Here is a 27,532-nt window from a genome sequence, read left to right on the forward strand (position 1 = left end):
CCTTCCTTTAGTCTCTGCTCCATAGTTAGCCTCTACAACTCCTTCCATGGGTATTTTGTTCCCTCTTTGTTTGTTTGTTTGTTTGTTTGTTTTAAAACAGGGTTTTTCTCTAACTTTGGCTGTCTTGGAACTTGCTCTGTAGACCAGGCTAGCCTCGAGCTCAGAAATTCACCTGCCTCTGCCTCCAGAGTGCTGGAATTAAAAATGTGCACCATACCCAGCTTTTAAAAAAGCTTTGGTTATTTTTTTCTTTTTTTTGAGATGGAAGTAATTTGTATCCACAGTAGAGAAGCTAAACAGTTAAGAAAAATATACATGAAAATGAAAACCTGCCCTAGGAGTATGATGTGTTAATGTGCTGGGGTGGCACTTCTCTGTCAGTTGGTCGATGTCTTGGAGAGGAGCAGCACCACTCTGTGCTGCCCGCTAGCCTGCGTCAGTCTGGCCTTGTACTCTGGCACAGCTGTGTCCTGCCGGACCGTCCAGGGTCTTTGACAGTGTCCATGTGCTCAGGCACCTCCCTCCCGAGGGTGGCGGAGCCCTGTGAGTAACTCAGAGGTTTGGCCTGCGTCCCTCTTGTAGTGATTCATGGAAGCTCAAAGCCTCAAGGGGAAACGTTTCACATTCCCTCTCACCAAAGCCATTGTCAGTGCCGGCAAAGGGAGCAGGCAGTTCATGGAGAAGCTGGAAAATTTGAGATTGAGGTCACCTCTAAATAGTGTTCACATGTTTTCTTCATCTGTCATCTCGTCCTGGAAAATCACCGTCAAAAGAGGAAACTTGAGCAGGCCCATTTCTGTTATGAGTAGGGTCTCCTGTGGCCACGAGACCCTGCTGGGGCTGGCCAGGCCAGCCTTCATTGAGCTCTCTTCCTTCTCTGCTAGGAGTGGTCCCTTAACTTGCTCCTCACTGACCTTGGGGTGGCCCAGTCTGGAGATTGCTTGCAGTGATGCCCACCTGCGTGCATTGCAGGGGTGCTTTCCTACATGCCTCCTGTGCCCTAGTTCTCAATTGCTTGGGGTCAGACATGGTAGAATTTTTGGGTGTGGGATGTGGGAGACTACTGCTTTCTGTCCCGATCAGCTCTTCCTGGCTATTTCCTGCCCACCTTGCCTCCTTCCTGGTCAGTATGCAAGACCCTCACTGCTAGCCAGGACTTGGAATATGTTGTGTACCTAGGTTCCCTGGAGCCAAAGCCTCCTGCTCAGGCTTTTAGTAAGGGCTCTTTCAGTCCATCACAACCTCACAGACAGTGAAAGGAGGCCACCCACCTTTATGTGTACACTTTCATGCCAGCTCTTCCTAAGGCACTCTGTGCCTCAGTTTTCTCACCAGTCACATAGCAGCTGTCATATGCCCTGACCCTCTAGGCTTATTTTAAGGACTTGGTCCCAACATGCATGGGCCTCCTGGGGAAAGGCTCTTTAAGATGCCCTTCACACTGAGCTCCCTGTTCTGAAGGAACTGGCTTGCCCTTGAGAGTCTCCTGCCCAGGAGCCCTTTAGCTTCCCAGGCTCAGCCCAGTGGAATACAGCCTTTTGTGTCCTCCCACAACACAGGAGGGCTCTTGTTGTCTTGGGTTCTAACTATTTTTGTTGGAGGACTGACAGGAGAGGCTTTTCTGCCCTCCGGGTACCAGTGCTGCTCTGGTTGTCTCTCTGGCTTGTCAGACTTGACTGTTCTTCACAGCTGTCCCTGTGTGCTTTTCTTTGTCCTGATGTGGCATCTCCAGATATGAGTTCTGTATCCAAAAACATCTCCAAAAGTGCCTAGGTTGGGAATCGTGTGTAAAACTGGTGGGATGGCAGATGGGAGCCAGGCTCTGGCAGAGAGAGCATCCTGAGTAAACAGGGTCAGGCGTGGCTGGGGGACAGCTGTGTGGCCTCTGTGCTGACTGCCCTGATGCAGCCCCTCCCTGTCCAGTGGCCCTGGGATGGAAGCTGTCTTGGGAAGCTACAGCCATGTAGCTGGGAAGATTGTGACTCTGAGTTCCCTGGCTTCCCCTGCTGCCACTGGTGACAGTGTGATGCCTCCTGCCGGCTAGCTGCAGGCCTTTTGAGGTGTCCTGGAAGATTCAGGAGCCTTGGACCCTTCGGGAGCAGCTCGCTTGGCCTGATCTTTGCCAGTAGGTTCCAGTGGGTTCCAGTAGACCCTTTTCCTTAGTGCTTCTCTCTTGCAGCAGAGCTGTCCCCAGTAGGCTCTGCCCTGTTCTGGTTCCTGGGCCCCTGGGGCTCTGTGGTAGATAGTTTTCCCAAGTGGAGCAGGAACAGTCTGAGACAATGAAAGGTCCAATTTTACTTTTCTGATTAAATTCAGCAGCCCCTGGACAGCATGGTACTGATGTTCCCTATGTGCCCTGTCCTGGAAGCAGCTAGCAAGCCACCATCCTCCCTACTGCCCCGAGGCTGTTCCTTAGGGAGGGTCCTGAACTGGCAGCTAGAGAGCCTGCCTGAGTTCCTCTGGTTTTTGAGCCTGAGTGCCTGGGGCTACGTTTGCTTTCAGATCCCAGACTGCTACCACCCAGCCTGGACTGACTGTCCATGGAGACTGGTGCTTATAGCTCAGGATATGCCTACACTCTGCTCTCCCCCTGGAGCCTGGGCAGGCTCATGGCCCTTCTGGAATGCAGGAACTGTGGCCACGGGGGCAGCCTGGTTCCTGGCATCATGCTGTAAAAACCTCTGGAGCAGACTGCCTATGATGGCCACTCCATGGCTGTAGCTTTGAAGGGGCAGCCCCCTGGGTCCAAAGCTAGCCACCTCTGGCCCCCTGCCCAGGCCTTAGCCAGCCTTTCCTAGCCATGTAGCTTGAGGTCAGATGGCTCCATGGTTAGAGCAATATAGCAAAGTGTAAATAGGTTGCAGGGATATGGTGTCCAAGAACAGTGGCAAATGAGGGGACTTCTAAGGAGACATCTGGGACAGGTATGCATCAAAATACACCCAGTGTGGGTGTGTTGGGGGCAAATACCTTGTCCTAGCAAAGGTCAGCCTCCCTGGGTCTGAAAACGTCTTCAGAATGATGGCACTGTGGCTTGGCCCTGACTTGTGGAAGGGTGCTGGAGGGCAAGGGGAAGCTTGTTCTTAGAGCCAGACAACCTGTCCCCAAGTTGTCAGCATTTCAGGGCCTGGCTCGTGGCATTACAGCTGTTTTGTCTGCAGGACAGGACCCAACATGGGCTCTGCCAGCCCAACTGGCACCTTGGTCAGGCCTGGCTCCATGGGGTGGCCCCAGCACAGAGGCGGTATCCCACCCTCCTGGGCACCGCAAATGGACCGGGCCTGCCTTGTAATTTTCATTGCCATTGATGCCAATTAGGAGTGACGCTGTCCCTTCCTCTGTCCCTGGGTGGGCAGAGGGAAGGCCAGCTTGCTCCCCAGGGAGAGAGAGGTGGAGTCAGCCTGGCTTTGGGGCTGTGACTTCGAGAGGGCAGTAGGGGCAGCTGGCTGGGGTTTTTGCCAACACTCTAATTTGGTGGCTTCCATTTTTCCTCCTTTCTAGAACCCCTGACGTGGCCTCCAACAGGGGTGCAGCTCCCCAAGTTGGTTTCCTGAACTTGAGGTTTTTCCCCTGAGGCAAGAAGCATGTTAGGACACTTCTGGGCTGCCCTGAAGTTGAGTGCCCTTGGGTAGCACTGATGCCGACTGAGGGCTGAGCATCTCCACATCAAGGCTTCTAAATACTACTGTTCTAAGCCCTACTCTGGCCCTCTGGCTGTGAGGTAGCTTGCTGGAATGGCTTGCTTCATGGCTATTCCAGCTTTGGGGACACACACATATGCACGCACACACACATGGTGAAGCCATATCAACTGAGTTCCTCTGTTCACAGCCCGTTGACCGAGACCCTGTGGTGTGCCACCCTGACCTAGAGGACTTGCTACAGCCCTGGCCAGCAGAGGTACCTGACGAGTTCTTTGAGGTGACTGTGGATGATGTGAGGAGACGCCTGGCCCAGCTCAAGAGTGAGCGGTGGGTGCCCTGGCCCTGTAGTCATCTCAATGGCTGTCCTCTGTGGCTTCACCCTGGTCCCTTCCTACCCTCCTGGGGGAGAGCAGCCCTTAGGGAAGCCCTTAGGAGGGCAAGGGGAGAGTGGTTGCTTTTGGGCTCAAGAGTAAGGAGGCTTTCTGCTGAGGCGTGAACCGTGGCCCTCTTCACCACAGGAAGCGTCTGGAAGAAGCCCCGTTAGTGACCAAGGCTTTCAGGGAGGCTCAAATGAAGGAGAAACTGGAACGTTACCCAAAGGTAAGCAATGGCTTCCTTCAGTTCCTGTGGGTGGCTTCCCCAGAAAGCGACTGTGATGTGCGCACAGGTAGGTAAGGTAGTTCAGGGTTAGGCAGCCCCAGGCTCACATATCACCCCCACCACATGGGACCTTCTCCTTGGTTGAGTAAGCCACTATTTTATGATGAAAAGCTCCTCTTTTTAACTTTTATTTTTATTTTTTTGGTAGTGCTGAATCGAAGTTGGCTTGTGTGTGCTAGGCAAGTGCTGCTTTACCACTGGCTTCCCTAAACCCTTCTTGTGTGTTTGCTTTCTTGTTGTTGTTTGGTGGGCTCAGAACTTAGTGTTCTGTCTCTGCCTCCTTAACCCTGGGTCTCAAGTCTACAGCACCACACCCAGCCACTCGTTCATTCAGAAAGGGGCTCGTGTAGTTCATGCTGGCTTCAGGTGTACTTTATAGACAGAGATGACCATGACTTCCTGACGGGGGGGGGCAGAGGGGGGGTTATAGGAGTGTACCATCTTGGTGAGCTTTTAAGGTGCACATGTTCATACACTGGCACTTGATTCCTTCTTCTTGTAGCTCAGATGTATTTATTTAGGAGCACAGGGAAAACCAGGCCTGGGGTAGCTGACAATTCCTATAGTAGGAACAGAGCAGGGAGACCCCTCCCTGTGCTGGGTGTAGCTCTGACTTCCCTCTTACTTGCTCCTCTCCAGGTGGCACTGAGGGTCCTGTTCCCTGACCGTTACATCCTGCAGGGCTTCTTCCGCCCCAGTGAGACAGGTGAGTGCCTGCATTACCTGGGAGGGCCACTGTCCCCTGTTGGGTGTTCTACGCCCAGTTCCTGCCCTTGGAGCTTCAGGAAGATGGGCTAGTTGCACATGCCATCCTCTCCATGTGACATGCAGGTGGCTCTGAGGTTGCAGCATTTGTGGGTCCTCCAGGCCCAGTTCAGGACTTGGGCTGTGCTTCTCAGAGGCCCCAGAGCTCATGATTCTGAGTGTTTGGGACATGAGGAGGTAGGAAGCCTCTGAGAAGAAGCCATTGAAGGCAGCAGAGATGGAGTGGGCCTTGGTGGTCTGTTTTAAGACAGGGAGGATGAGGTAGTTCTAGGCCTGAGGGGGTTCCTATCCTGGCAGGGTTCAGGTTGAGGAGTTGGGTCCTCAAGAGCTACTGGAGATGCTGTTAGTAGGCAGGCCTCTCTTGCATCAAAAGTAGGATCTTAGAAGTGGTCTGTACTGTGGTTCCCACCTCACTGAACGTGTAGGATGGCGGGGATGCACTGCTGAATCCTCACACTAAGGGCTCAGCATCTACCAACAGGGTAGATACTGAGCCTACATTGCTGGGGATTGCCTTGGGGCTCATTGTCCCTATGTTCCCAGCAGGATGTTGAGCAATGAATGTTGTTCCCCTTTCTCCACAGTGGGGGATCTTCGAGACTTTGTTAGGAGCCACCTGGGGAATCCTGAGCTCTCCTTTTACCTATGTAAGTCTCTGCCCCTCAGCTGGCCTCTGCCTCCAGTCTGCAAGGTGTGCCCTTCGCTCTGGGCTGGGACTGAAGATGGCTTTTGCTCTAGGAGCCAAGCTGTCTAGCCATCCAGCCCTGGGGTCCCTTGCAGGGTGTTGATATCTGTGTCCAGCTCCCCAGTTTGGCCTCTTTCCCAGCCTCACCATGTGGCTCAAGCTGCAAGGGGGACTGGATCCAGGTACAGGGCTGTCACCAGGGTGGTGAGGACCCCTGTGAGCAGCAGAGGTGGGTGGACAGCCTGTGATCTGAGAGGCAATTCACAAGTGCCTGCTGAGGCCTGTCTGCCCTGACACAAGGGGGCTACCAGTGTCCTAAAAGACAGCACCCTCTCTCCACAGTCATTGCTCCACCCAAAATGGTCCTGGATGACCACACGCTGACTCTCTTTCAGGTACCAATTGCCTCACAGGGGTGCTGCTGGGGCTGGCTGCTGGGAGGGCAGGGCGCCATGCTGCGGTTGGGTTGGGAAGGAGTGCCCTGGCAGGCGCTGTGGTGGGTAATAAAGCCTTTTAGAGCTGGTGAATTCAGAGGGAGCAGTGCGCCTCTGAAGTTGTTTCTAACAGGGCTTTCCAGCCTCCTCCGCTTCCTGCCTGGCCCCGGGGTGGGGATGGGCCTGCCCAACTAGCTGGCCTGCTGTCCTTAGCTGGGGCCACCTGGAGGTCCTGGCCCCTGGGCTGCTGTATAACACTAACTCCTTAGCCTCTGGGTGAGGAAGAGGCCTGGCAGCCTGGTCTAGGAGTAGTACCAGTCCTCAGGAGGGCTGGGGTCCTTAGCTGCAGTTAGCCTTTATCTCTGCCAGTTTCCCTAGAACTCCTGCTAGTCTCTGATAGGAATGCCAGGTTGGCCTCAGGCTTTTCCACGGGGTCTCTGGAGGCTCTAAGATCTCCAAGGCAGAGGCTACTTGACCCTGCACTCTGCAAGCCAATAGGAATGAATGCCTTATCTTTCGCCCACCCCTCGGGGAGAGCATCTGGGGCCTCCCTAGCCCTTCTAGTCTAACGGTTTCCTTTTCAAAGTCTTCAGATATTTTAATTAACAACAGAGGAGCCTGAAGGCCTCTACAAAGGTCTGGGTTGGGGGTGACAAGCTCCACTGACTGCCTAGAACTGCCACCATTGGGATGAGACAGGGCAGGGAACAAGCTGGAAGCTCACCAGGGACTGTTGAGGGAAGTGTAGCCACATGGCTGTGCTGTAACGGAAAGCAGGGAGGTACCCCAGAGCTGGCCTGTGACCCTGTGATTCCCTTCTTGGCTTATGAACCTCCAGGCGCCGGCCCTCTTTCTTCATCTCTGCCCCTCCCTACCTCCCTGGCCAGCTTGTTGATAAACATTGAATCTGGAAGATGCTTTGAGATTGAGGGCCAGTGCCCAAGCCCCTCCCCTAGTCTGGAATCACATGCCCCTTCCCCAAGCCCCAGAGTGCCTCTCACCCGCCTCTGCCTGATTCTTGGTGACACCCTGCCCCTGCTACCAGCAGCCGTCTCCTCTCATCTGTCAGCTCTGTCTGGAGCCACAGGGCCTCCCAAGGGGTGGCATCCCTTCCTGTTGCTGGGGGAAGGGAGCCTGCTCCCCTCTGGTAGGTGAGCAGGCAGCAGCCCTGGAAGCTGCAGCTTTCACGTGTTTGACAGGGCTGGGCTCTGCTGCCCAGGGGTGGTCTACATTAGACCCGGTGGGATGCCACTGCCCCAGGAGAGCAGGGACTTTCGAAGGGCATGGGGGCAGGGAAGACTAACCCACAAAGAGGTAGGGTGCAGAACCCCACCTGTACTGTGATTTCTCTGGGCCTGAGCCTTGGGCTCCTTGCTGTGCCCCGACCCACCCCCTTGCTCAAGGTTTAGGAGATCAGTAGTATTTTGTTGGTGCCATAGGGAAGGAAGACCGGCAAAGCAGGGAAAAGTCTAGAGGTCCTATGCCCAGTCCCACCTGGCCCGCTGTGCTTTCTGAAGCTTGGAGAGATCTTGCCTTTCTTACCCTGTGGGTGTATTCTGGGAACTGCTGGTCAGTTGCCACCCTCATCTCTCCCCCTGAGCTCTTAAGTAGTCCTGGGAGCCTAAAGGGAGGGGTGTAGCTTGAACCTTGTGGTCAGGCATCAAGTCAAGTCTGTTCACTGCAGTAGGGCTAGGGAGAATGGGTTAGAGCCTGGCATCCTGGCCAATGTCAGTTCCCGTGTGGGGCAGAGTGGCCCAGTGGGGGGCTGTGCAGTGAGCAGAGGGTGGAATCTCATGTATTGATTGGGATGGTCTTCTGTGTACCCTTCCTTGTTCCATTGGGACCCCAAGCAAGTAGGCAAGGGTTTCAGCTTCTGGCAGGCCCCGGACAAAGGGTGAGTTCCCGAGAGGATTGGTCTTAGGGCTTAGGAGACCCCTTGTAGAAGAGGATCCCTGCCCCAAGCTCAGGGCATCCTATCTCCACTCCGCTGCTGGCAAAACAACACTGGCAGCGGTGCTCTTCCTATCCTGAGTCAGGTGCGGCTCAGCTGGGAGGGAACGGGGACTTCCCTGTCCTCTGCCACTGGAGTGTGGCCTACTCTCCCTTGGAAGGAGACACTAGCAACAGGCTGTTACCCTGCTCCTTCCTTGAACAGGCTTGGTATTTGCCTAGTATTTGGTTAGAGCAGGCAGGCAGTTCAAGAATTCAAAGGCCCACAAAATGCAGCCTTGGCCTCTTACAGGATTGTTTGGTCCTGGGGAGAAAGAAGAAAGTGGCGTCCTTGCCTTCGGGCCTGAACTGAATTGATAGCTGTCCCTTTGGTGCTGAAGAGGGCAGAAGCTCTTACTGTCCCGGGTATCCAGCAGCAGGGGGCAGTGCGCCCTGGCAGAAGCAGATACAAGAGAGTTTGGGGAAGCTCAGTCTTAGGTTCACATTAAGGCCCAGACTCCTCAGAAAACTGATTAGCCTTGATGTCAGCAATCTCCTGCCCTCACCTCTCCTCCTTCTGGGGCTGGGTATGGGCATTTGGGGACAGAGCCCACAGCTGGCCTTTCCTCTTATGGTGTTCTGGGTTCTACCTGGCCTTCTCTGAGCTTCTCAGGCAATGCAAGTAAGGGTCCAGCCTTGGAGCTGCCACATGGCAACTGCCTCCTCAGTCACTTCCCAAGGGAGCCTCCTTGACTGGTGGTGGTAAAAAACAGACAAGACCTTGTGGGTGTGCCAGCCAGGCTCCCAGAAGTGCTAGAGAATGGGCCACAGGCTGCATGTGAATACCACCCAGTTGTGGGCAGGAGTATAGAAGATGGCTCTGGCTACTCACAAGGCTACCTTGGTGGGAGGAATGCTCTAGCACTGTCCTCCCATGTCCCTGCTTGGATCTCTGGCTTCCTTCTGGCGCCTTCCCAGGGGCACTGGGGCAGCCCCCCCCCACGGGCACCCTCCCAGGGGCACCAGGGCAGCCCCCACCCACCCCACAGGCACCCTCCCAGGGGCACTAGGGCAGTCCCCGCCCACCCCACAGGCCTCTTCTCATGCTGCTTTGATCGCAGACCTCACAATTGCGTTTCAAAGCATTCACCGCCCTTGTTTGTGTCCCTCTGTTGCCGGCTGGAGGCTGAGGTTTCAGTGTTCCTAGGCCTGGCCTTTGAAGCTTGCTCTTATTAATCTTTTAACATCCCCCCCCAACCCCACCCACCCCGCCCACCCCTCCAGCCTGTGGCACTCACAGGAAAGAATGCCCTCAGCCTGCAGCTGTAGCCCCTTCCTAGGTCCTGCCAGACTCCTGGCTGCCCTCAGCTTTTGGCCACGTCAGCCAGCCCCAGCCCCAGCCCCAGCCCCAGCCCCCAGCCCCAGCCTCAGCTCCCAGCTCCCTTGGGCACAAAGTCTGAAAAAGAGGAAAACATTCTGATGTGTGATTCTTGGGCCTCTGCAACCCTGGGCTGTACTATCACCCTGTAATGGGGCCTCAAAGCCTTGTGTCCAGTAGTGTCAGAGAGGAAGCAACCTTGTCTACTTCATGCTCCCACCCCATACCTTGCCCAAGAAAGTAGGACCCGTCCCTGCACAAAATCCCATACCCTCTGCCCCCTTTGGATAGGTGGACCCCAGGACAGCAGAGCACCAGTTGAGAGCCCCACTTGTCATCCTTCATGTTCACTGCCCAGCTGTGAACCAGCAAATTTGGTGCTGGTGTGGTTTTGGGTAGGTGTGGTTTAGGAGCCTTTGATCCCGGGCATTCAGTTGTGTTTTCAAAGCACTGGCTATCCTTGTTTGGGGGGGTGGAGCTTGGGCTGGTCCTGGCTCTGGCTTCCCTCTTAGTACAGTGTTAACAACCCTGCCTGGACTGGTGCATCTCACAGGGAAGCACCTCTCAGCTCATGGCATCTGTAAAGCACCTTGATTCTGAGAGCCAACCCCTTTGCCTCACGCCTGGGCCTGTTCTCCTAGGACACTCCTGTCTCCAGGTGGCTCTGCATACATTCCTAGCCTTAGAGACACTCCTACTCATAGCCCCCTCACTGTGGGGTTTTGTTTTGTCTTGTTTGTTTTTTGCATAAGCAGAAGGAGGGGTTGTATGTCAGTGGGATAGGATCACAGGTCTCTCTCTCCCACTTCTGTCCCTAGACAGTGTCAGGCTGGGAGACCCAGACACCCCTCCCCACAACAGCCTTCTGTCTCCTCTGACCTCCTCAGTCATAAACTCGTGACATTGACAGTTTGCTGGTGCTACAGCTGGGCAGTGGGACTGAAGCACACAGCTCTCACACATGAGAAATGGGACTCCCAACTGGTTTTCTGCTGTCCTGTGGCCTATGATGGGTGGAGTGCTAGAGGAAGGGGTGGACTCACCTCTGGGAGGCTGGAACCTGCTGAACACTGCCTTTCTGGCCCTCTGAGGTGCCCTGCTCCCTGCCCTCCCTGCAGGCAAACCTCTTCCCTGCTGCGCTTGTGCACTTTGGAGCTGAAGAACCAACAGGTGAGTGAGGCCAGCAGGACCCACTCTGAATCCCGCTTTCCCAGATGCCCAAAACAAGATGCCCTAGAAAGGTGTTCACTCTGAGGTCCTTAAGTGGGTTGAGGGACTGCAGCCCAGGACCCACCTCCCTGGGGCACCTGCCTGCCACACCCCACTGGCAGCCTGTGGGTGAAAGTGCAGGTCTTATCTATGGCTGAGGATAGGCTCTGGCTTCTGAATGAAGGTCTCTACCTGGAACCTGGGCTGCTAGAGCACACCGTCTCCCCATCTACAGCTGATGTGCTGGTGGCCAGGTAAGTTCATGAGGGGTTGGGAGCCCCTCCAAGGCTGTGCCCACCACCTGGCCTTGGCCTCTCACCCCTAGGTGTATGTCCCGGGCCGTCTGGTCCCCACCCCTGCTGCCAGCCCCTGACCCTGTGTCCCTGGAATCTGAGCCAATCGCTGAGGAGGGGGCACTGGGGCCCCCAGAGCCCATCCAAGGGACAGCCCAGCCTGTGAAGAGAAGCCTGGGCAAAGTGCCCAAGTGGCTGAAGCTGCCAGGTGCCTGCCTGCCATGGACTAGCTGGGTAGGGCAGGGTGGCTTGGGCAGGAAACCAGGGGCTTGTGATCATTCTTGTGTTTGCATCACAGCCAGCAAGAGGTGAGAGCTACCAGCCTGGAGATGCCCATCACCAGCCACAGGACCCTACCTCCCCCACCTACCCCGAGCAGGAATAAAGAGTCGCGCTTCTCTCAAAGCTCTCGAGTTTCTGTTCTGCAGAAAGGCCCCTCAGGCCTCCCTCGAGCTCACTCTCATCCACTGCTTCCCTAAGAACCCTGGGAGATTGGCTGGACCACAGGGTGTTCCTGGTTTTTTGTTTTGTTTTGTTTTTTTGTTTTTTGTTTTTTTGGTTTTTTTTTTTTGAGACAAGGTTTCTCTGTGTAGCCCTGGCTATCCTGGAACTCACTCTGTAGACCAGGTTGGCCTCGAACTCAGAAATCTGCCTGCCTCTGCCTCCCATGTGCTGGGATTAAAGGCGTGTGCCACCACCTGGCTGGGTGTTCCTGTTTTTAAAAAGCTAGGTTATCTCTGAAGGGCCTGAGAAGGCCAGAACCCTGGGCAGGCCAGCTTCTCTTCATTTATATCTGACCTCTTTAGCCCCTTTACAGACTGGAGCCTCCTTTGCAAGTTACCTGCAACCTGGGGCCATATCATGCTTTTGGCATACAGCCAGAAGAGGAGGAAACAGACACTTGCTTACCACACAGCTACCTTTAGCTGTCCCTGGCCTGGGTGTTCATGGTTCTCCATGCCTTCAGTCGGGGACTACGGGGCCAGTTCTAGCACTTAAGCTGGTTGGAGTCCAGTGTCCCATCAGCCAGCTCCTTCCTGAAAGGTCTCTCATTTCCCACCCACTCCTCAGTGCTTGGAACCCAGAAACTTACCGTGTGTGTGTGTGTGTGTGTGTGTGTGTGTGTGTGTGTGTGTGTGTGTGTGTGTGTGTGCGTGCGCGCGCGCATGTGTGTGTGCGCGCGTGTGTTTGGGGGTTGCAGACACTCAAGAGCAGCTCTCTACCCAGCTTGATCCAGGCTGGCCATTGCCTTCAGAGGTTGCCCTCAAGTCTGTTCTAGGCCCTGTGAGAGTAGTAGTTGTCCCTTCACATCATATGCCTTCCCTGCTTGATCTCCTACCCCAACTTCTGCCACTCTCCCTGCACACATGGTTCTCAGTACTGGGTAGCTGTCTTCTAAACCTGAGCACATTATGGTGTTTTCACACGGGACTCTTGACAAGCTCCAGTAAGGGACTCTTAAGACCTACTGGAGTACTTACTATGTGTAGCAGGTAGCAAATCACGCCACATGATTTGCTTATTTTGTTTGGTTTGTTTTTTGAGACAAGGTTCTGTGTATAACAGAGCCCTGGTTGTTCTGGATTTACGCAGATCAGACTGTCCTTGAACTCACAGAGATCCATCTGCCTGTCTGCTGAGTGCTGGGATTTAAGGTGTGTGCCACCACCGCCTAGCCAGACACCCAGCATGTTTTCTGAAAATTGGCCTGCCAGGGCCTGATGATTATCAGAGGGCTCAAGCCTGGACTGGGCTTCCAAGAAGGCCTTAGAGCTATACCTCTCTGAGGGCACAGCCTGTCCCTTACCTATATGCAGCCTACAATCAGGCAAGGCAGGATTAAAGGAGAACCTTTCTGCAGACAGGCCCAGGCAGATCTCCAGGTCTCACCTTGTGTATCCTGGTCCTGCCTCCACTGTTACTGGTTCACAGAAACATTCTTGGACTCCATTGCCTACGAGTGGCAGTTGCTGTGGCCTGTGGCAGGAGTAACATTTTCCAAGTGATCCAGCCACATGTGTGAAGGCTCCAGTTTTACTGCAGCATGTGCACACATGCTGTTTGTTATCCTGTCCTTTCTGAGAGTGCTGCATTTGCCCCACTGAGATGGATGGAAGGGAGCATGGGGCTCAGGCTTTGAAGCAACTAAACTTTGGGTGATTAATGGCAACGAGAAGGCAGGCCTCAGAGATGGTGTTGATTTATTGATGTTGCTTTGTAAGAACAAATTTACAGCTCAGGGAGGCATCCTGGGGGTGGGGGTCAGGTGGTTAAAAGGCTACACAGCAGCTTTGATGTAGGGTGGCAAGAAGGCAGCACTGCCAGCAGCTGGTTTATTTATAATGCAAGGCTGGGGGCAGGGGGCTGTGTCTGGAGGCAGGCTGGTTCACCTTTCCCTGCACCTGTCTCCCAAGGACTCTCAGAGGCAGCAGCTAGGAAGGGTAACAGCTGCTGGGATCTTCCCGTCCTCTGGAACCTGGAAAGCTCAGGAACTAGGTGTTGATGCTGGTGTGGATGCACTAGACCTTGCAGGCCACAGGAGGGGAACTCTAGAAGTCCAGGAGCTATGGAGAAATGGGCTCAAAGTGACTATACAGGCACCATTCTGTAGAGCTATAGACTGCCCCACCTGCATCCTACATACCAGCTGAGGGAGCACCTTCTCCAGCTGATCCACATCCACAACATCTAGGTCCTCTGCCTGGGCCTGCTTGACCCCACGGACAGCAGCCTCTGGTAGAATGTCATGAAGTAAGCTGGGGAAGCTGGCAGGTCTAACCCTGCCCTTGTTACGTCCCTTGTACCCACTGTCAGCCCACAGAGGGGGCCTAGGTGGCTCCTGAGTAAGTTTTTCAGGGACAGGGCATAGGCTTGGTGGTAGCTGAGAAAAACCTTAGTTTACTGAAAAACAAAACAAGGAATTCCCATCTTTCTGGTGTTGTGGGAGCCCTTGGCTCACCTAGTACGAAGATCCTCAGGAACTCCACCATGAGCTGCACTGCATCCGCGCTGACTGGAGGGAAAGGCAGGGTTACAGGAGAGCCTTCCTTCCTCCCTGTGCCCCACATTCCCCACCCCACTGGGGCCCCAAACCTTTAGTCTTGCAATCCCTGAAGTGCAGATGGAGTAGCCTGCTCACCAGTTCCTGGAGGGAGGGCACAGAGAGTCAGAGCCATTCCCCACAAGTCTGTCTGTCTCCCCCTCCCCTCCACTCCCCTCCCAAGTATCCGTTCTGAATGGAGCATAGCTGCGACTTCCCAGCTAGGAACTGCTATCCTGGGGCCGCTTCCTATGTGGAGAGGATGAAGTGCAGCAGTGCTTGGGGGGTTGGGGGGGGATGTAATGGGGGCTGTCAAGAAGGGCTTGAGCGACTTTCCTGTAGGGACAAGGGAGCATAAAAGAGACAGGGGAGTCGCCAGTGACGTCATTTCCAATCCTGAGAGCTGAGGGACAATGAATGCCACACCTTTCCAGCAGGGCCCTGGCAGCCTTGAGGAATGCTGGCCCCTTTGGCAGTCCTGGCTTGGACCTACTGCCTCACGCACACAGAGCACCAGCATGTTAAGCTGAGCTGTGGCAGGAGGGGTGGGTGGGTGGACATATACCCAAGAACCTTAAGCTTTCTTTGGCAAGAAGTGGAAGTCGTTTCTAGTTGTGAATGGAGACACAGCACTGATTTTGGGAAGACACTTGTAGACTAGGTCTGGAGAGACCTAGCTTTAATGGTGCAATATGAGTACCAGGTGGTGGTGGCAGAGACTGGCTAGGTCTCTGGAACAGCTTGAGACCTGAAAGGTTGGTGGTAGTGTGTGAGGTGGAGATGAGAGTGAGAATCCAGAGGCCTAAGAATTCAGTGAGAACACCAAAGGTGAGCGCCATGAAGAGAACCTGAGCAGTTTGTGAAGCCACGAGACCACTGAAGTTTGCCTAGTCCAGAACAGAATAGGAAACGGCTGGGGAAAGGCAAAAGGTAGGCAGCAACAGGCACCCACGACTCTAGAAGTGGATGGCCTACAAAGGGAGGTGAGTTTGGATTCGCGAGCGTCAGCCACATGGAAAGCCATGATACCCACTCGCTGCAGAGGGGCACGGGTGGGAATGGGCACAGGTGAACTTGTTAGTTGGACCAGGAGGGTCCATGAACAACTTCGTGAGAGCAGCGCCACCTGCTGGTCTCCCCGCCCTCGCTTGTTACCAGAGGTGCCAGAAAAGGACCCCAGCCCCAGGAACCCCAACAGACTGACTGCTAGCACCTGGGCAGAAGCCCAGATTAGAGAGCCAGCTAAAACCCAGAACTGGACTACAGCTCCGCAGACTGTTTCATGGAAGAGTGGATGTGACTGCTGGAGGCTAAAACCTGTGGCACCTCAAACTCTGTTCCTTGTCCAGAAGGCCACAGCCAGAAACGTAGGTTCCTCCCTGTCACTCTTTCCAGCCCCCAAAACTCTATTCAAGTACTGAACGGGGTGTGGAGGCCAGCCTGAAATCTGCACAGGGCGCGCACTGGCCTGATACCAAGAGCCGACCCCTTACCGCACCGCTCATCATGGAACGGAACGCCTCAGCATTTACCCCCCGCAGATAGGCGAGTTCACCCAAGCTGGTCACTGAGAAATGACCTCGGCCCAAGCAGTGGAGGCTCGCGTCGGTGTGCCTCGCGCACTCCCGTCGGCCGAGTTGGAGAGGCCCTGTGGTCCCTCCTGGGAAGACCCTTTGTAACCAGCCTGGATGTGCCGCCAGCATCGTCCTCCTGCCTGTTACTCTACAGCGCGCGGGCTGCTCTAATCCTGCGGCCTGACCCCCACCAAAGACAAAGTAACACATCGACAAGGCTGACTTCGAGCATGCACGACTGTCACGCGGGGATCCGCAACGCCCGAGTGAGCCTGCCACTATTTCAGAGGCCTCACCTTACGGAAGCCACTGTTTTCCTCCATGGCCACAGTCTCAGTGTGCGCTCTCCGGAACCCGGCCCACATTCCAACCAATGAACGTGGAGCGCGACCCTGAAGTCCCGCCTCCAAGACCAGCAGCCAATCATCCAGGCGTTCCCCTGCCGGGGCTTGAGTTCTACGCAAGCCCGCCTTTCACTTTCATTGGTCTACGGGTAGCAATGGCTTCCGCAATGCCTCCTGGGAGTTGTAGTTCTTACCCTTCCCGGCGCACTACACTCTTCCTGGATACAGAGGCGCGAGGAACCGCGTCCTGCCACACCAGCGACCTGTGGCTACGTCGCGAGGGCGGGCTGGGGGCCGCAGGGCCAGACTAGGGTATGTGCAACGCGTCTACCTGCTCTTTTAGGCCAGTACTCTGCGCTCCAACTCTCCCTATCTCTAAACCCCTTCCTCAAGCGACTCCAACTTCCTTTCTATTCCACATTTCTAGGCCTCCCCTTATATAGGGCCAGCCCTGCTCCGTGTACACTCCCTAGGGAAAGGGGCTTGCAGCCATCGGCCTAGCAAGCTAATGTGTATCCCGTGTCTAGGGGCATGCTTGCAAGGCTCTGCCAGCATTCGGGGACATGGAGGAGTTCCGGCGCTCCTACAACCGCCTATGCAAGGAGAGTGGGGCTGAGCCCCAGGAGGCTGTTCTGCAGCAACTGCATCAGCTTCCGAGGGGCGGACTGGACCTGACTACTCAGAGCCTGACGGTGGACACCTGCAGGGCCCTTGGCAAGCTGCTGCATAAGGAGACGCTGCTGAAGGAGCTTGTCCTCAGCGACTGCATGCTGAGTGAGGAAGGTGAGGCCAATGGCCTCCACACATGAAACTTCTGAGTGGGGTTCAAGCACTTTACCTCCGGGCTGGCTTCGGCGGGTGTCCTGGTTTTGTTGAGCCTGGGTATCTGTAAGCAAGAAAAATCTTTGTGTGTCCAGGCCTCTTTGCTTTCTCATCTCTTCCTCACCTTATCATTCTTTTCCAAAACCTGGGAGTAGAGGTCAATATCACTGTAATAGAGAAGCCTCAATGTTCCCAGCTTTCCCAGCTCCCCATGCTGGCTTTAGAAAGGTCAGGCCTGGCAAGCTCAAAAAATGTTTCTGACATGACCTACGGCAACCCAAAACAATGGTGCCGCTATGTGAGTAGCAGCCCTGATGTAGCATTCCACCGACAGCCCTCTCTTCCAACTACCTTTACACAGGGTCCACACTGCTGTTCCACGGGCTGTGTGCTAACACCAGTGTGCAACATCTGGATCTAAAGGTGAGCAGGCCTGTGCCCTGGGCAGTGGAGAGAGAGGCCTAGGAATCTGTGTCTTGACAATTGCCAGACTGTGTCTGTAAGAGTTCACAATACCAAGGCTTCATGACTGCTCTCTGAGGATCCCATGGGTGTGGGGAGTATTTTAAAGGCAGACTGTTGTTTCAAGCATGCTTTACAAACCCTCATCTCAACTGAGTCCACATAAACTCTAAGGGACCAGGTTTAGGATGCTGCTAAAGTTAGGAAAACTAGGATCTGGCCACCACAACTTTGCTTAGAGCTACCTTCTAGCCTTTCCCACTGCCTGGAGTCTCTGTGGCTCAAATGTGGAATTCAGAGCCAGAGCAACAAGTACTGACTGGCCAGGATGTTCCTTTTCTAGGGCAACAACCTCCGAGCTACAGGGGCTGAGGCTCTGGGGAAGCTCCTTCGACAGAACAAGTCTATTCAGAGGTAGGTAGGCTTCCCCTGTACCTCACAGCTTCCTCACTGTGTGGCCTAGGATTGGCCCCAAGAACACAGTCCTGGGAGCAGCTCACTCCAAGGTTCTGCCCCACTAGTAGGGAATAACCTGGTTAATCCTTGCCTTCCACATGCTCTGGGCTCCATGGGAGGAGTGTTCTGCTGAGCCAAAAACCTGTGTCCACCCTTCCTATAGCCTCACCCTAGAGTGGAACAACCTTGGCACGTGGGAAGATGCCTTTGCCACCTTCTGTGGGGGTCTGGCAGCCAATAGTACCCTGCGGCAGCTGGACCTCCGAAACAACCAGATCAGTCACAAGGGAGCAGAGGAGCTGGCCCTGGCCCTGAAGGGCAACACCACCCTCCAACAGCTGGGTGAGGCCTCCTGAATTCTGCTGTCTGCCCATGAGACCAAGGTACACTGGGCTGTATTAAGTTGCACCTTGTCCCTCTGCTGATGGAGAGGTTAGCCTGGGCTCCTGGCTATATTGGCAGCCACCACAGGCAATAAAGCATCAAGGAAAGTATCTGAGGCTGGACCAGCACTTCCATACAACTGAATGACAACAGGTTTCCTTCCAGACCTGCGATGGAATAACATTGGCCTCCTGGGGGGCCGGGCCCTGGTGAACTGTCTCCCCAGCAACAGAACCCTGTGGAAGCTGGACCTGGCTGGGAACAACATCCCTGGTGACATCCTGAGAGCTGTGGGTATGGGCACTCAGGGCTGCTAGCTTCTTACCAGTTGGAGCAAGGCGTGAAGTCCTTTAACAGGAGCCCATCAGTCACAGAAGGGTGTGGCTCACAATACAAGTTGCTAGCCTAAGTCAAGGGGGAAGCAGCTGAAGGCAGGCAGCTTTCTTGGTGTCACACAGGCTTCTCTATGCTCATTGGTACCTTAGCACATATGTAGTCAGGAGTGTAGATTTCACAGGTAACAGCGTAAGGCCATGTGGCTTAAGGCCTTTGCTCTGACAGTCAGCAGGTAGCCAGAGCCTCAGCTAGGGATGTTTCTCCATACTTTCCCCAGCTCCTCAACTCCCATCCCTCCCGCTCTGTGTGTGTGTGTCTGTGTGTGAGTGTGTGTGTGTGAGTGTGCGTATGTGTGAGTGTCTGTGTATGTGTATGAGTGTATGTATGAGTGTATATGTGTGTGTGTATATGTGTGTGAGTGTATGTGTGTGAGCGTGTGTATTTGTGAGTGTGTGAGTATATGTGTGTGAGTGTGAGTATATGTGTGTGTGAGCGTGTGTGAGTGTGTATGTGTGTGAGTATGTGTGTGAATGTGTGAGTGTGTATGTGTGTGAGTGTATGTGAGTATATGTGTGTGTGTGAGTTTGTGTGTATGTGTGTGTGAGTGTATGTGTGTATGTATGTGTGTATATGTGTGTGAGTGAATGTGTGTATGTGTGTGTGAGTATGTGTATGTGTGTGTGTATGTGTGAGTGTGTATGTGTGTGTGAGTGTGTGTATGTGTGAGTGTGTATGTGTGTGAGTGTATGTGAGTATATGTGTGTGTATGTGTGAGTTTGTGTGTATGTGTGTGTGAGTGTATGTGAGTATATGTGTGTGTATGTGTGAGTTTGTGTGTATGTGTGTGAGTGTATGTGTGTATGTATGTGTGTGTAAGTATGTGTATGTGTGTGAGTGAGTGTGTGTGTGTACACGTTCTGTGTAAGAGAGTGGATGTACCAGGGCTATGCTGATTTATGTCAGAATTCACTTTCACTTCTGCCTATGAGTCCCAAGTCTTTATAAATGTTATCTTGGCCTCAGGCTCAGAAGTTTATCACATGGTATCACTCACTAAAGGCTGAGCTTTCAGGACTGGAGTCCTGGATCCCAGCTCTTTCATACTTCCTGCTAAAGAGTCACTGCCTCCTGCTGGCTATGCCTGAGTCTTCTGTCATCTGCAGTGTCTTGTCCCCAGCCCTGTATCTGTACGGGCTTAGTCCTTACAATTGTTTTATGTTTGAGCTGCTTGTGTGTGTGAAAGGCAGCCTTGCTATGTAGCCCAGGCTGGCTTTGACCACATAATCCCCCTGCCTCAGGAACCTATGGGACCCAGAGGTGCCAGTCTTTTCAGAAGCTAGCACCAGCTCTTAAAGTCATACATCCCTTGACCTTTCTGTGGAGGCAGATGACCCAGGAAATGTTCATCTTTTAGGGGCAGGGTACTATAGCAGCTTCCCCATATGTGCAAGAGACACCAGGGCGTCCCAAGACCCTGTACAGCCCAGGCCTGTCCTGAAACACTGAAGTGCTTCATCTGAGGGGAACTGGATGGGGATTTCTGATGTGTTGTGGAGATGTTGCCATCCTAGGATGGGCTCCCCAATGACCAACTTCTAGACACAGTAGGTGCAGGACTGGGTTAGCCATTGCCCCTAATATTGAGCCCAGTGGATAACATGACACTTTCTGACAGAGCAAGCCATGGACCACAACCACGACAGATTCACTGCCTTTCGGGAGAACCAAGCTCGCACCAAGATCCTTAGCAAGGAGGTTCAGCACCTCCAGGAAGAGAAGTCCAAGCAGGTGAGTGCCCTCATAACCCTGGGCTAACTGCCTTCTCCCTTCCCCATGTGGTAAATCTATCCACATATGGTATATGTGGTATCTCCAGGCCTCTGAGGCAAGGCTAGCTAGGGCCAAGGTGCTCTCCTGACCCCACCTCCTGTATGCTGACTTCACCTCAGAGCTGAGAGCCAACAGGAGTCCTAACTTCCAGGCCTCCCTCTGTCAGTCCACCCTCCCTTTGAATGTAGCGAGGTCAAGACAACTGAGTCCCTTGCACCATGATTGTGTCGATGCAGGTTCTATTCCTGACCAGGGTAGGCTCTGCTTCTAATGGTTATTTGACTGACTTTGTCCCCAGTTTCTGGATTTGATGGAGACAATAGATAAGCAACGAGAAGAGATGGCCAGAGATAGCCGGTGAGTGAGCACTGGAGCTGCAGGAAGTAGGACTTGGGTACCTGCGACGCAGGCTTCTGATTAGAGTATGACCTCACCTGAGCCCTGTCTGTTACAAGGCCAGAAAACAAGGTCATTACTTTCAAGCAGGTGGGCTGGCAGTTATTGGCAGATGTGGAGCACTTGACTCTGTACCTGGTACACTGGGGATGGTGTGGAGAACAACAGCTGCCGCAGATGCTGAGGGAGGCCACTGGGCTCTGGGGTTTGGATTTTCCAGAACCGCTTCTCTGTCCACAGGGCATCAGCAGTACGAGTTGGGCAGCTTCAGGAAGCCCTCAACGAAAGACAGTCCATCATCAATGCCCTCAAAGCCAAGTAAGGCAGAGGAGAGCAGCCTTCAAACACCTTAGAGACTTAGAACCCTGCCCGCGAGGCAGAGAGGGGACAGTGCTTCCTGGGGTTTGAATAGAGGCTTGGTAGGAGTGAGAGCAGAAGACCTTTGCCAAGCAGGTGACATTCTTGATGGAGCTGGACTGTGGGTGATCTTCCTCTTTGTAGGCTGCAGATGACAGAGGCTGCTCTGGCTCTGTCAGAACAGAAGGTCCAGGACCTGGGGGAACTGCTGGTCGCAGCAGACCAGGAACGGCAGAGCCTGTCCCAAAGACATGAGAAGGAACGCAAGCTGGAGCAGCAGGTAGGAGCTGGGCTGTGTGTGTTGGCTGGTGGATGGAAGTGTGTGACCGCAGCCTCGTCCTTGCCTTTCTCTCCAGGAAGCTGCAGATCGGGAGTCCAAGCTCCTCAGGGACCTGTCGGCTGCCAATGAAAAGAACCTGCTACTTAGAAGCCAGGTACGAGGGGTGTGGGTGTGAAAGGCATGGCCGGAATGGTGATAGAGCCAGCTGCCCAAAGAGCCCAGGGTGACGTAGAGGACTGGGTGAAGCTTCCTCTAGTGTTGCCTGCTTCATAGGTGGATGAGTTGGAGCGGAAGGTGAAGTCTCAGCAGGAGCAGCTATTTCTGACCAGGCAGGAGCTGACTAACACATCGGCTGAGTTGAAGATCCGTGCTATTCAGGCTGAGGGTAGGCATGGACAGGCTTGGCACTAAGGGGACTAGCTTCAGGGACAAGACACCCTCAAAGAAGACTTACAACCTTCCCCATTGGGCCTCCAGAGCGCTTGGATGTGGAGAAGAGGAGAGCCAAACAGAATATGGAAGACTTGGAAAAGCTACACTCCAAGGAGGTGCTGTCTTAGAGATGCCCGTGGCTCTCCTGCCTCTGCTTGGGGCCTGCAGACTGGCTCTGTGTGATGCAATACTCCCAGTGCATGCCTCTGGTCAGGGAACATTGAGTTGGTGATGCTGGAGTTGCAGGCAACGGTACCCATAGTTCAGGCAGATGTAGACTTGCTGTATGTGCCCCTGATCAGAGCCTCTGTCCTTGGTGCCCACCAGGACCCTCAGGGCAGGCCTTTGCCAAACGATACCTGATTTCCTGGGTAGGGATTCCATGGGGTGAGGGCTGGGGGAGCTGGTGTTGGCTAGCCCTGACTCCCTCATTCGGGCAGGTGGATCACATGACTCGTCACCTGGAGGAAAGTGAGAGGACCATGCAGGAGAGGGTTCAGAGACTAGAGGCCCTGCGGCTGTCTCTGGAGGAGGTGAGACCACACGGACCCTGGGTGCAACATAGCATGGTATTCATGGCCTCGGGACCCTAGAACATCCCTCAGTCTCAGCCGTGTTAGGTCTCAATATGAAGATCCACCCATGAGTGTCCCTGAAAGGTCAGAGACTAAAAATGACATTCAGGCCTCTTTGGCAATAGAAGCCCCGCTCGGACAGAAAGGAACAGCTGTGTGGTTCTGAGGAGACTTGTGGAGAAGTTTCCCCAGCCCCTGGCTGCTCAGGAGCCTGGAAGGAGCCCTAGGTCAGTGTGTCTGTGTGTGTAGGGGTCAAGAGGATGGGCTTGTGATAGCTATTTGCCATGCAGGAGCTGAGCCGCACGAAGGCCACAGTGCTCAGTGAGCGTGGCCAAGCTGAGGAGGAGCTCATCAAAGCCAAGAACCAGGCCCGCTTGGAGGAGGTGAGCTTTGGCCACAAGTAGGCAGGGCTGACAGTAGTACCTTGCAAAGGTGTCGATTAAAGAGGGTGAGACCAGGGCTGTGGGCATCAGGACTGGAATTCAGAGAGATTCCAGGAGCCATCGGGGCTGTGGCGCTTCCTATACTTCACAGACAAGAGGAAGGCTAGAAGTGAGTAGTAGAGTTGACATAGAGTCGACTCGAGGTCCAGGAGTTCAGTGGGAGACGATTCTGGATGCAGGAAGATTTTATTACTGGTAATTGTACGACACCATGCAGCCCTGTCCTTGGTCCCTGCAGAGAAGTGGCCAGTCCACTTGCAGACCATCTGTCCCTCCAGTCTTGAGCTCAGCCTGGGAGCCCTTCATGTGTAGCAACCATTCCTGTGCCCACAGCAACACCGCCTTGCTCATCTGGAGGAGAAGATTCGGCTGTTGGCACAGGCAAGGGATGAGGCTCAGGGCACCTGCATGCAGCAGAAGCAGATGGTAGCTGAGTCCCAGGCTCGGGCTACCCAGCTGAACCTGCAGATGGAGGGGCAGCAGCGGCGTCTGGAGGAGATGCAACAGGTAGCCTGGTATCAAGGGGCATAGACTCTGGGTTCCCATCCAGACCGTGATCTCACACACCACCCCCCCCCCCACCTCATTCCAGGAGCTGAGCAACAAAGACCAAGAAAAAGTGGTCGAAGTGGCCAGGGTCAGAGCAGAACTGCATGAACAGATGGGCCGTATGCAGGCTGACCTGGTGGCCCAGGAGGTGCTGAGGGAGAAGGTGGCAGCCTTGGAGCGTCAACTGAAAGGTTGTCACCTGGGCAGCTGAGTTTGGCTGGGATAGGGGTGGGGTAAGGGTGGGGGAGTCAGCCCTCCCTGCCTTCATTTTTCCTTTTTTTTTTTTTTTTTTTTTTTTTTTTTTTTTTTTTTGGTTTTTCGAGACAGGGTTTCTCTGTGTAGCTCTGGCTGTCCTAGAACTCACTCTGTAGACCAGGCTGGCCTCGAACTCAGAAATCCACTTGCCTTTGCCTCCCAAGTGCTGGGATTAAAGGCATGCGCCACCACTGCCCGGCACTTTTCCTTTTTTGAAGCAAGGTTTCGCTGTGTAGCTTGGCTGCCCTATAACTTGCTCTGTAAACTCAGAACAGCTGGCCTTCAAACTTAGAGATCTGCCTGCCTCTGCCTCCCAAGAGTTTTCGAGACAGGGTTTCTCTGTGTAGCCCTGGCTGTCCTGGAACTCACTCTGTAGACCAGGCTGGCCTCGAACTCAGAAATCTGCCTGCCTCTGCCTCCCAAATGCTGGGATTATAGGTGTTCCCCACCACTTCATGAATGGCTGCAGCAAGGCAAGGCACCTACTACCACCTCCTAATTGAGCCTCTCTCTTGCAGTGATCGGGAGTGCACACCGGGAGGCGCTGTTGGACAGAGAGAGTGAGAACGCATCTCTCCGAGAGAAGCTGCGGCTCAAAGAGGCAGAAATCTCCCGTATCCGGGACGAAGAGGCCCAGAGGGCAAGCTTCCTGCAAAACGCTGTCTTGGCTTACGTGCAGGGATCCCCTCTGAGAGCCTTGAGTCCCCCTAAATGAAGGGAAGCGGGAAGAACTGAAGCTCTCAGCAAGGGTAGAAAAGCTGCATCGCATTCTCAAGGGCAGGCCTGGGGACCAAAAGCATCAGCTGCATTTGCATAGTAGGATTCTGTCAACATGAGCGCTCAGCGGCACACCTACCCGTCCAAGGTAGTTCATCCTCAGCTCACCTTTAGCACAGGTGGGATGAAGCGTACAGGACTGTGCCCAGACGACCTAGTCCCAGATCCACAAACGGGACAGTACAGCGGTGGGAGGGAGCAGACGCCCCAATGGCAGGGTGGAAATACAGAACTTTTGTACTTGGTGATACATTCTTGTCCAGATCCTTTCTGCACTAGTTGCCCCAACTGCGCAAATGACTACTGGGTCGCTCTGCTATCAGGCAACTAGGAAGGCCACCTCTGTAGTGGGTCGTAGACAGGAGGGCTTCTCGGCTGCAGGATGGGCTGGTGTCCCTGGGAAACATCGGTTTCGGCCGCCCCGGTGCATCAGTTTCTCTGGCGTCGCCAACCTGAGGTACATCGTGGCACGTCCTTGTTCCTGGGTGTGGACCCTCAGCCTGAGCCTTCGGGGTCCAAGGACTGGCTGGGGCTCCGCCCCCGCCGCAGCTCGCCCCTTGCCCCGCCCCGCCTGCGCGCGCTCGGCTGTCTTCGCACCCGACACTCGGCGGTGCTCGGCTGTCTCCGGCCGCTCGCTCGGCGTTCGGGTCCGCGGCCGCTGCGGCGCCGGGCATTTCTCCGCAGCTCGGCTCGCGGCCGCGCCCGCCGCCGCCCGGCCCCGCGCCCATGCAGGCCATCAAGTGCGTGGTGGTTGGCGATGGGTGAGTGCGCTGTCCCGAGCCGCAGGGGCGGAGGGGCTGGTAGGCGGCTACGGGGTGCGGCCCGGCGGGGCGGGGCAGACAGACGCGCGGGGTCCTGGCGAGGCAGCTCCGCCGCGCCCCCACCACAGCTTGGCCGCGTGCGTCCAGGGGCTGATGGGGTGGGGTCAAGCTGAAGCTATCCACCTTCTTCCAGCCTGGGCACACCTGATGCTGCCCGGCCTCTGCCCCGTGTTCGCAGTGGGTGGGGCCGGGCCTCACCTGTGCTGATTCCTGGGTGGCTCCACCCTCGCGCTAGCCACCCAAGGTGCTGGAGCTCTGACGACCCTGTACGTTGCGGCGCGCCCTATCCAGGGTTGTGAGCCCTGGCAGCCGCGCCCACTACTATGCTCCCTCGGAGGCTAGCCTGCTCTGGTCCTTTTCTATTAGCCCCAGGTGGCTGCAGATCTACCCGAGCTACGACCTACTCACCCCACCCCAGTCATCCAAACTAACCTCTAGCTCTGTAGGAGCGTGCTGTCCTTGCCAGGGGTTGGGGAAGAAGGGGCGGAGGCTCGGTCCTGGGTCCACGTGGGCTGAACCTTTTTCTACAGTGCCGTGGGGAAGACGTGCCTGCTGATCAGCTACACGACCAACGCCTTCCCAGGAGAATATATCCCCACAGTGTGAGTGCATGGGGATCGGGAGGTAGCTGAAGCTGGCCACTAGAGGCCAAGCACACGTGCATGGGCTCTCCCCCAAGGCTCCAGGTCTGGTTCAAGTGACCCTGGTTCTGGGTTTCCATGGTGAGGCTGAGATGCTGGCCAGAGTTTGGGTTCTGTGGGGCTCCAATAGCCTGGCATCCCTCCCCAGCCTAGCCTTCCCACTTTGCAGTTTCGACAACTACTCAGCCAACGTGATGGTGGATGGGAAGCCAGTCAACCTGGGGCTGTGGGACACTGCTGGCCAGGAAGACTACGATAGGCTTCGGCCACTCTCCTATCCTCAAACCGTAGGTGGCGAGAGGGCCGACTCTGGGAGTGGGTTGGTTCCCTAATGGGGAGCTTGCCTTGTCTAGCTGCTCAGACATCCTTTGGTCAGTTCTGTCTGTCCCTCCCTTTGAAGGATGTCTTTCTGATCTGCTTCTCCCTGGTGAGCCCGGCCTCCTTTGAGAACGTCCGTGCCAAGGTAGGTGGGCCTAAGCAGAAGGCATACCCCCGCTGAGCAGGGGTCTCTGCCAGGGATCTTTTCTGCTGAAGGAGGCACTGAAAGTGTCAGGGTATGGTCACCTCTGGCCATGGGCCCTGACAGAGGAGCTGTGGGCAATCTCAAGCCTCCCTGGGTGGGTATCTTTGTTCACTGTCAAAACCAGCAGACTCGTAGTCACTCAGTAAAGCATGAAGAACCAAATGCGTCAGGGAAAAAAGCTCAGGGGCTAAGGCCTTCTTTGGGCAGATCGGAGGCCCTGCCTCCAGGCCTGTAGGATCAGAACCTCTGTTCCCACAGTGGTACCCAGAGGTGCGGCACCATTGCCCACACACACCCATCCTTCTGGTGGGCACTAAGCTGGACCTCCGTGATGACAAGGATACCATTGAACGGCTGCGGGACAAGAAGCTGGCACCCATCACCTACCCCCAAGGCCTGGCCATGGCCCGGGAGATTGGTGAGTAAGCAGGGGTTGGGGGTTGGGAGTATACTTGGAGAAGGTTGCCCTTCCTATGCTGCACCCCCATCCACAACTACCCCTCTGCTATGCCCTTTCTCACTATTTGCCCTCCCCCCAAGGTTCTGTCAAGTACCTGGAGTGCTCAGCCCTGACCCAGAGAGGCCTGAAGACAGTGTTTGATGAGGCTATCCGGGCTGTGCTCTGCCCACCTCCAGTGAAAAAGCCAGGCAAGAAGTGCACTGTGTTCTAGAGCCTGTCCGACCAGCCTGGCTGCAGAGCGCTGGTTCAAGTGTGCCCTCGTGTTGAGCTGTTTGACATCCCTGAGTCTGCTGTGGGAAGTGGTGTGGGTGGGGAGGGGAAGCATGGGGACAAGGCTGGGGTGATGGGGTCCTGTCCCCTATGCCTCCTTTTTCTGGGATATAGCTCCAGCCTTCCCTGGGCCCTATGGGAGGCCAGGAGGGAGCAGGGTCTCCCTCAGGGTTGCAGGGGTGGGTCCAGGGCAGCCCCAGGATGGGCCTCCCTGGAGGGAAGGGTGGGGGTGGTTTTGTTCATCAAGTCCCAGGAAAGGGCGGCCCCTTCTTATTTTATACAATAAACATTCACCACCTCCTTTGTCTCACTGTCTGCCCTTCCTTCCACCCTGGTGCTTGCCCCAGCCCTTCCCCTAAGGGAGGCAAAAGAGTCTGGCATCCCTAAACAGTGCCTTGGACTACACATTTCCCAAAGGAACTCTGAGCTTAACACACCCTAGGTGAGGAAGCGGACATCATTCTGATCAAACCAGGGGCAGGCACACTTAGCTGCTGAAGCACACCAC

General features: G+C 55.0%; 4 protein-coding genes across 8 annotated transcripts in view; 3 read left to right on the top strand and 1 right to left on the bottom strand.

The window, feature by feature from the left end:
* The window catches only part of Aspscr1 (ASPSCR1 tether for SLC2A4, UBX domain containing), a 38,668-nt gene extending 27,266 nt beyond the window's left edge, over nucleotides 1-11,402 (top strand). For all 4 annotated transcript variants that reach the window (XM_031352327.1, XM_031352326.1, XM_031352328.1 and 1 more), the window contains 9 exons: nucleotides 3,832-3,971; nucleotides 4,163-4,244; nucleotides 4,944-5,010; nucleotides 5,654-5,716; nucleotides 6,097-6,149; nucleotides 10,614-10,665; nucleotides 10,889-10,958; nucleotides 11,030-11,205; nucleotides 11,296-11,402. In XM_031352327.1, the coding sequence (XP_031208187.1) occupies nucleotides 3,832-3,971; nucleotides 4,163-4,244; nucleotides 4,944-5,010; nucleotides 5,654-5,716; nucleotides 6,097-6,149; nucleotides 10,614-10,665; nucleotides 10,889-10,958; nucleotides 11,030-11,205; nucleotides 11,296-11,309 (717 nt within the window). In that variant the 3' untranslated portion in view covers nucleotides 11,310-11,402. The remainder of the gene's footprint in view (nucleotides 1-3,831; nucleotides 3,972-4,162; nucleotides 4,245-4,943; nucleotides 5,011-5,653; nucleotides 5,717-6,096; nucleotides 6,150-10,613; nucleotides 10,666-10,888; nucleotides 10,959-11,029; nucleotides 11,206-11,295) is intronic.
* A 1,779-nt stretch (nucleotides 11,403-13,181) lies between these two features.
* Nucleotides 13,182-15,985, bottom strand: Cenpx (centromere protein X). Its single transcript, XM_031353887.1, has 5 exons — nucleotides 15,908-15,985; nucleotides 14,091-14,142; nucleotides 13,957-14,010; nucleotides 13,642-13,730; nucleotides 13,182-13,561 (listed from the first exon to the last, which is right to left on the bottom strand). The coding sequence occupies exons 1-5, from the start codon at nucleotides 15,974-15,976 to the stop codon at nucleotides 13,547-13,549; spliced, it is 279 nt and encodes a 92-aa protein (XP_031209747.1). The 5' UTR covers nucleotides 15,977-15,985; the 3' UTR covers nucleotides 13,182-13,546.
* Nucleotides 15,986-16,143: 158 nt separating this feature from the next.
* On the top strand, nucleotides 16,144-24,559 carry Lrrc45 (leucine rich repeat containing 45). The gene is made up of 18 exons (XM_031352866.1): nucleotides 16,144-16,267; nucleotides 16,483-16,738; nucleotides 17,139-17,200; nucleotides 17,583-17,653; nucleotides 17,859-18,037; nucleotides 18,245-18,373; nucleotides 20,091-20,203; nucleotides 20,544-20,602; nucleotides 20,882-20,959; nucleotides 21,143-21,278; nucleotides 21,355-21,432; nucleotides 21,552-21,663; nucleotides 21,756-21,826; nucleotides 22,151-22,243; nucleotides 22,576-22,668; nucleotides 23,062-23,235; nucleotides 23,321-23,468; nucleotides 24,051-24,559. The coding sequence occupies exons 2-18, from the start codon at nucleotides 16,519-16,521 to the stop codon at nucleotides 24,245-24,247; spliced, it is 2,013 nt and encodes a 670-aa protein (XP_031208726.1). The 5' UTR covers nucleotides 16,144-16,267; nucleotides 16,483-16,518; the 3' UTR covers nucleotides 24,248-24,559.
* Nucleotides 24,560-24,743: 184 nt separating this feature from the next.
* On the top strand, nucleotides 24,744-27,324 carry Rac3 (Rac family small GTPase 3). Of its 2 annotated transcripts, none has more exons than XM_031352868.1 (6): nucleotides 24,744-25,070; nucleotides 25,661-25,732; nucleotides 25,941-26,058; nucleotides 26,172-26,234; nucleotides 26,553-26,716; nucleotides 26,835-27,324. In XM_031352868.1, exons 1-6 carry the CDS (start codon nucleotides 25,036-25,038, stop codon nucleotides 26,893-26,895), a joined length of 513 nt encoding a protein of 170 aa, XP_031208728.1. In that variant the 5' UTR covers nucleotides 24,744-25,035; the 3' UTR covers nucleotides 26,896-27,324. The 2 variants fall into 2 exon arrangements, with proteins under 2 accessions (XP_031208728.1, XP_031208727.1); XM_031352867.1 differs by having other exon boundaries at nucleotides 24,865-25,070; nucleotides 26,553-26,712.
* The last annotated feature ends 208 nt before the right edge of the window (nucleotides 27,325-27,532 follow it).

This window comes from Mastomys coucha, unplaced genomic scaffold, assembly GCF_008632895.1.
Source record: "Mastomys coucha isolate ucsf_1 unplaced genomic scaffold, UCSF_Mcou_1 pScaffold5, whole genome shotgun sequence".
NCBI lineage: Eukaryota > Metazoa > Chordata > Mammalia > Rodentia > Muridae > Mastomys > Mastomys coucha.

Excerpts from the sequence above, each read along its gene's own strand:
- Cenpx (XM_031353887.1), bottom strand. The coding sequence starts at position 15,976 with ATGTGGGCCGGGTTCCGGAGAGCGCACACTGAGACTGTGGCCATGGAG. Across the intron at positions 14,011-14,090 it reads CAGGGATTGCAAGACTAAAG|TCAGCGCGGATGCAGTGCAG; the intron begins GTTTGGGGCCCC and ends CTTTCCCTCCAG. Across the intron at positions 13,731-13,956 it reads CCTGAGGATCTTCGTACTAG|AGGCTGCTGTCCGTGGGGTC; the intron begins GTGAGCCAAGGG and ends ACATTCTACCAG.
- Lrrc45 (XM_031352866.1), top strand. The coding sequence starts at position 16,519 with ATGGAGGAGTTCCGGCGCTCCTACAACCGCCTATGCAAGGAGAGTGGG. Across the intron at positions 18,038-18,244 it reads CACCACCCTCCAACAGCTGG|ACCTGCGATGGAATAACATT; the intron begins GTGAGGCCTCCT and ends GTTTCCTTCCAG. Across the intron at positions 21,664-21,755 it reads CCGTGCTATTCAGGCTGAGG|AGCGCTTGGATGTGGAGAAG; the intron begins GTAGGCATGGAC and ends TTGGGCCTCCAG.
- Rac3 (XM_031352867.1), top strand. The coding sequence starts at position 25,036 with ATGCAGGCCATCAAGTGCGTGGTGGTTGGCGATGG. Across the intron at positions 25,733-25,940 it reads GGAGAATATATCCCCACAGT|TTTCGACAACTACTCAGCCA; the intron begins GTGAGTGCATGG and ends CCCACTTTGCAG. Across the intron at positions 26,713-26,834 it reads GGCCATGGCCCGGGAGATTG|GTTCTGTCAAGTACCTGGAG; the intron begins GTGAGTAAGCAG and ends CCTCCCCCCAAG.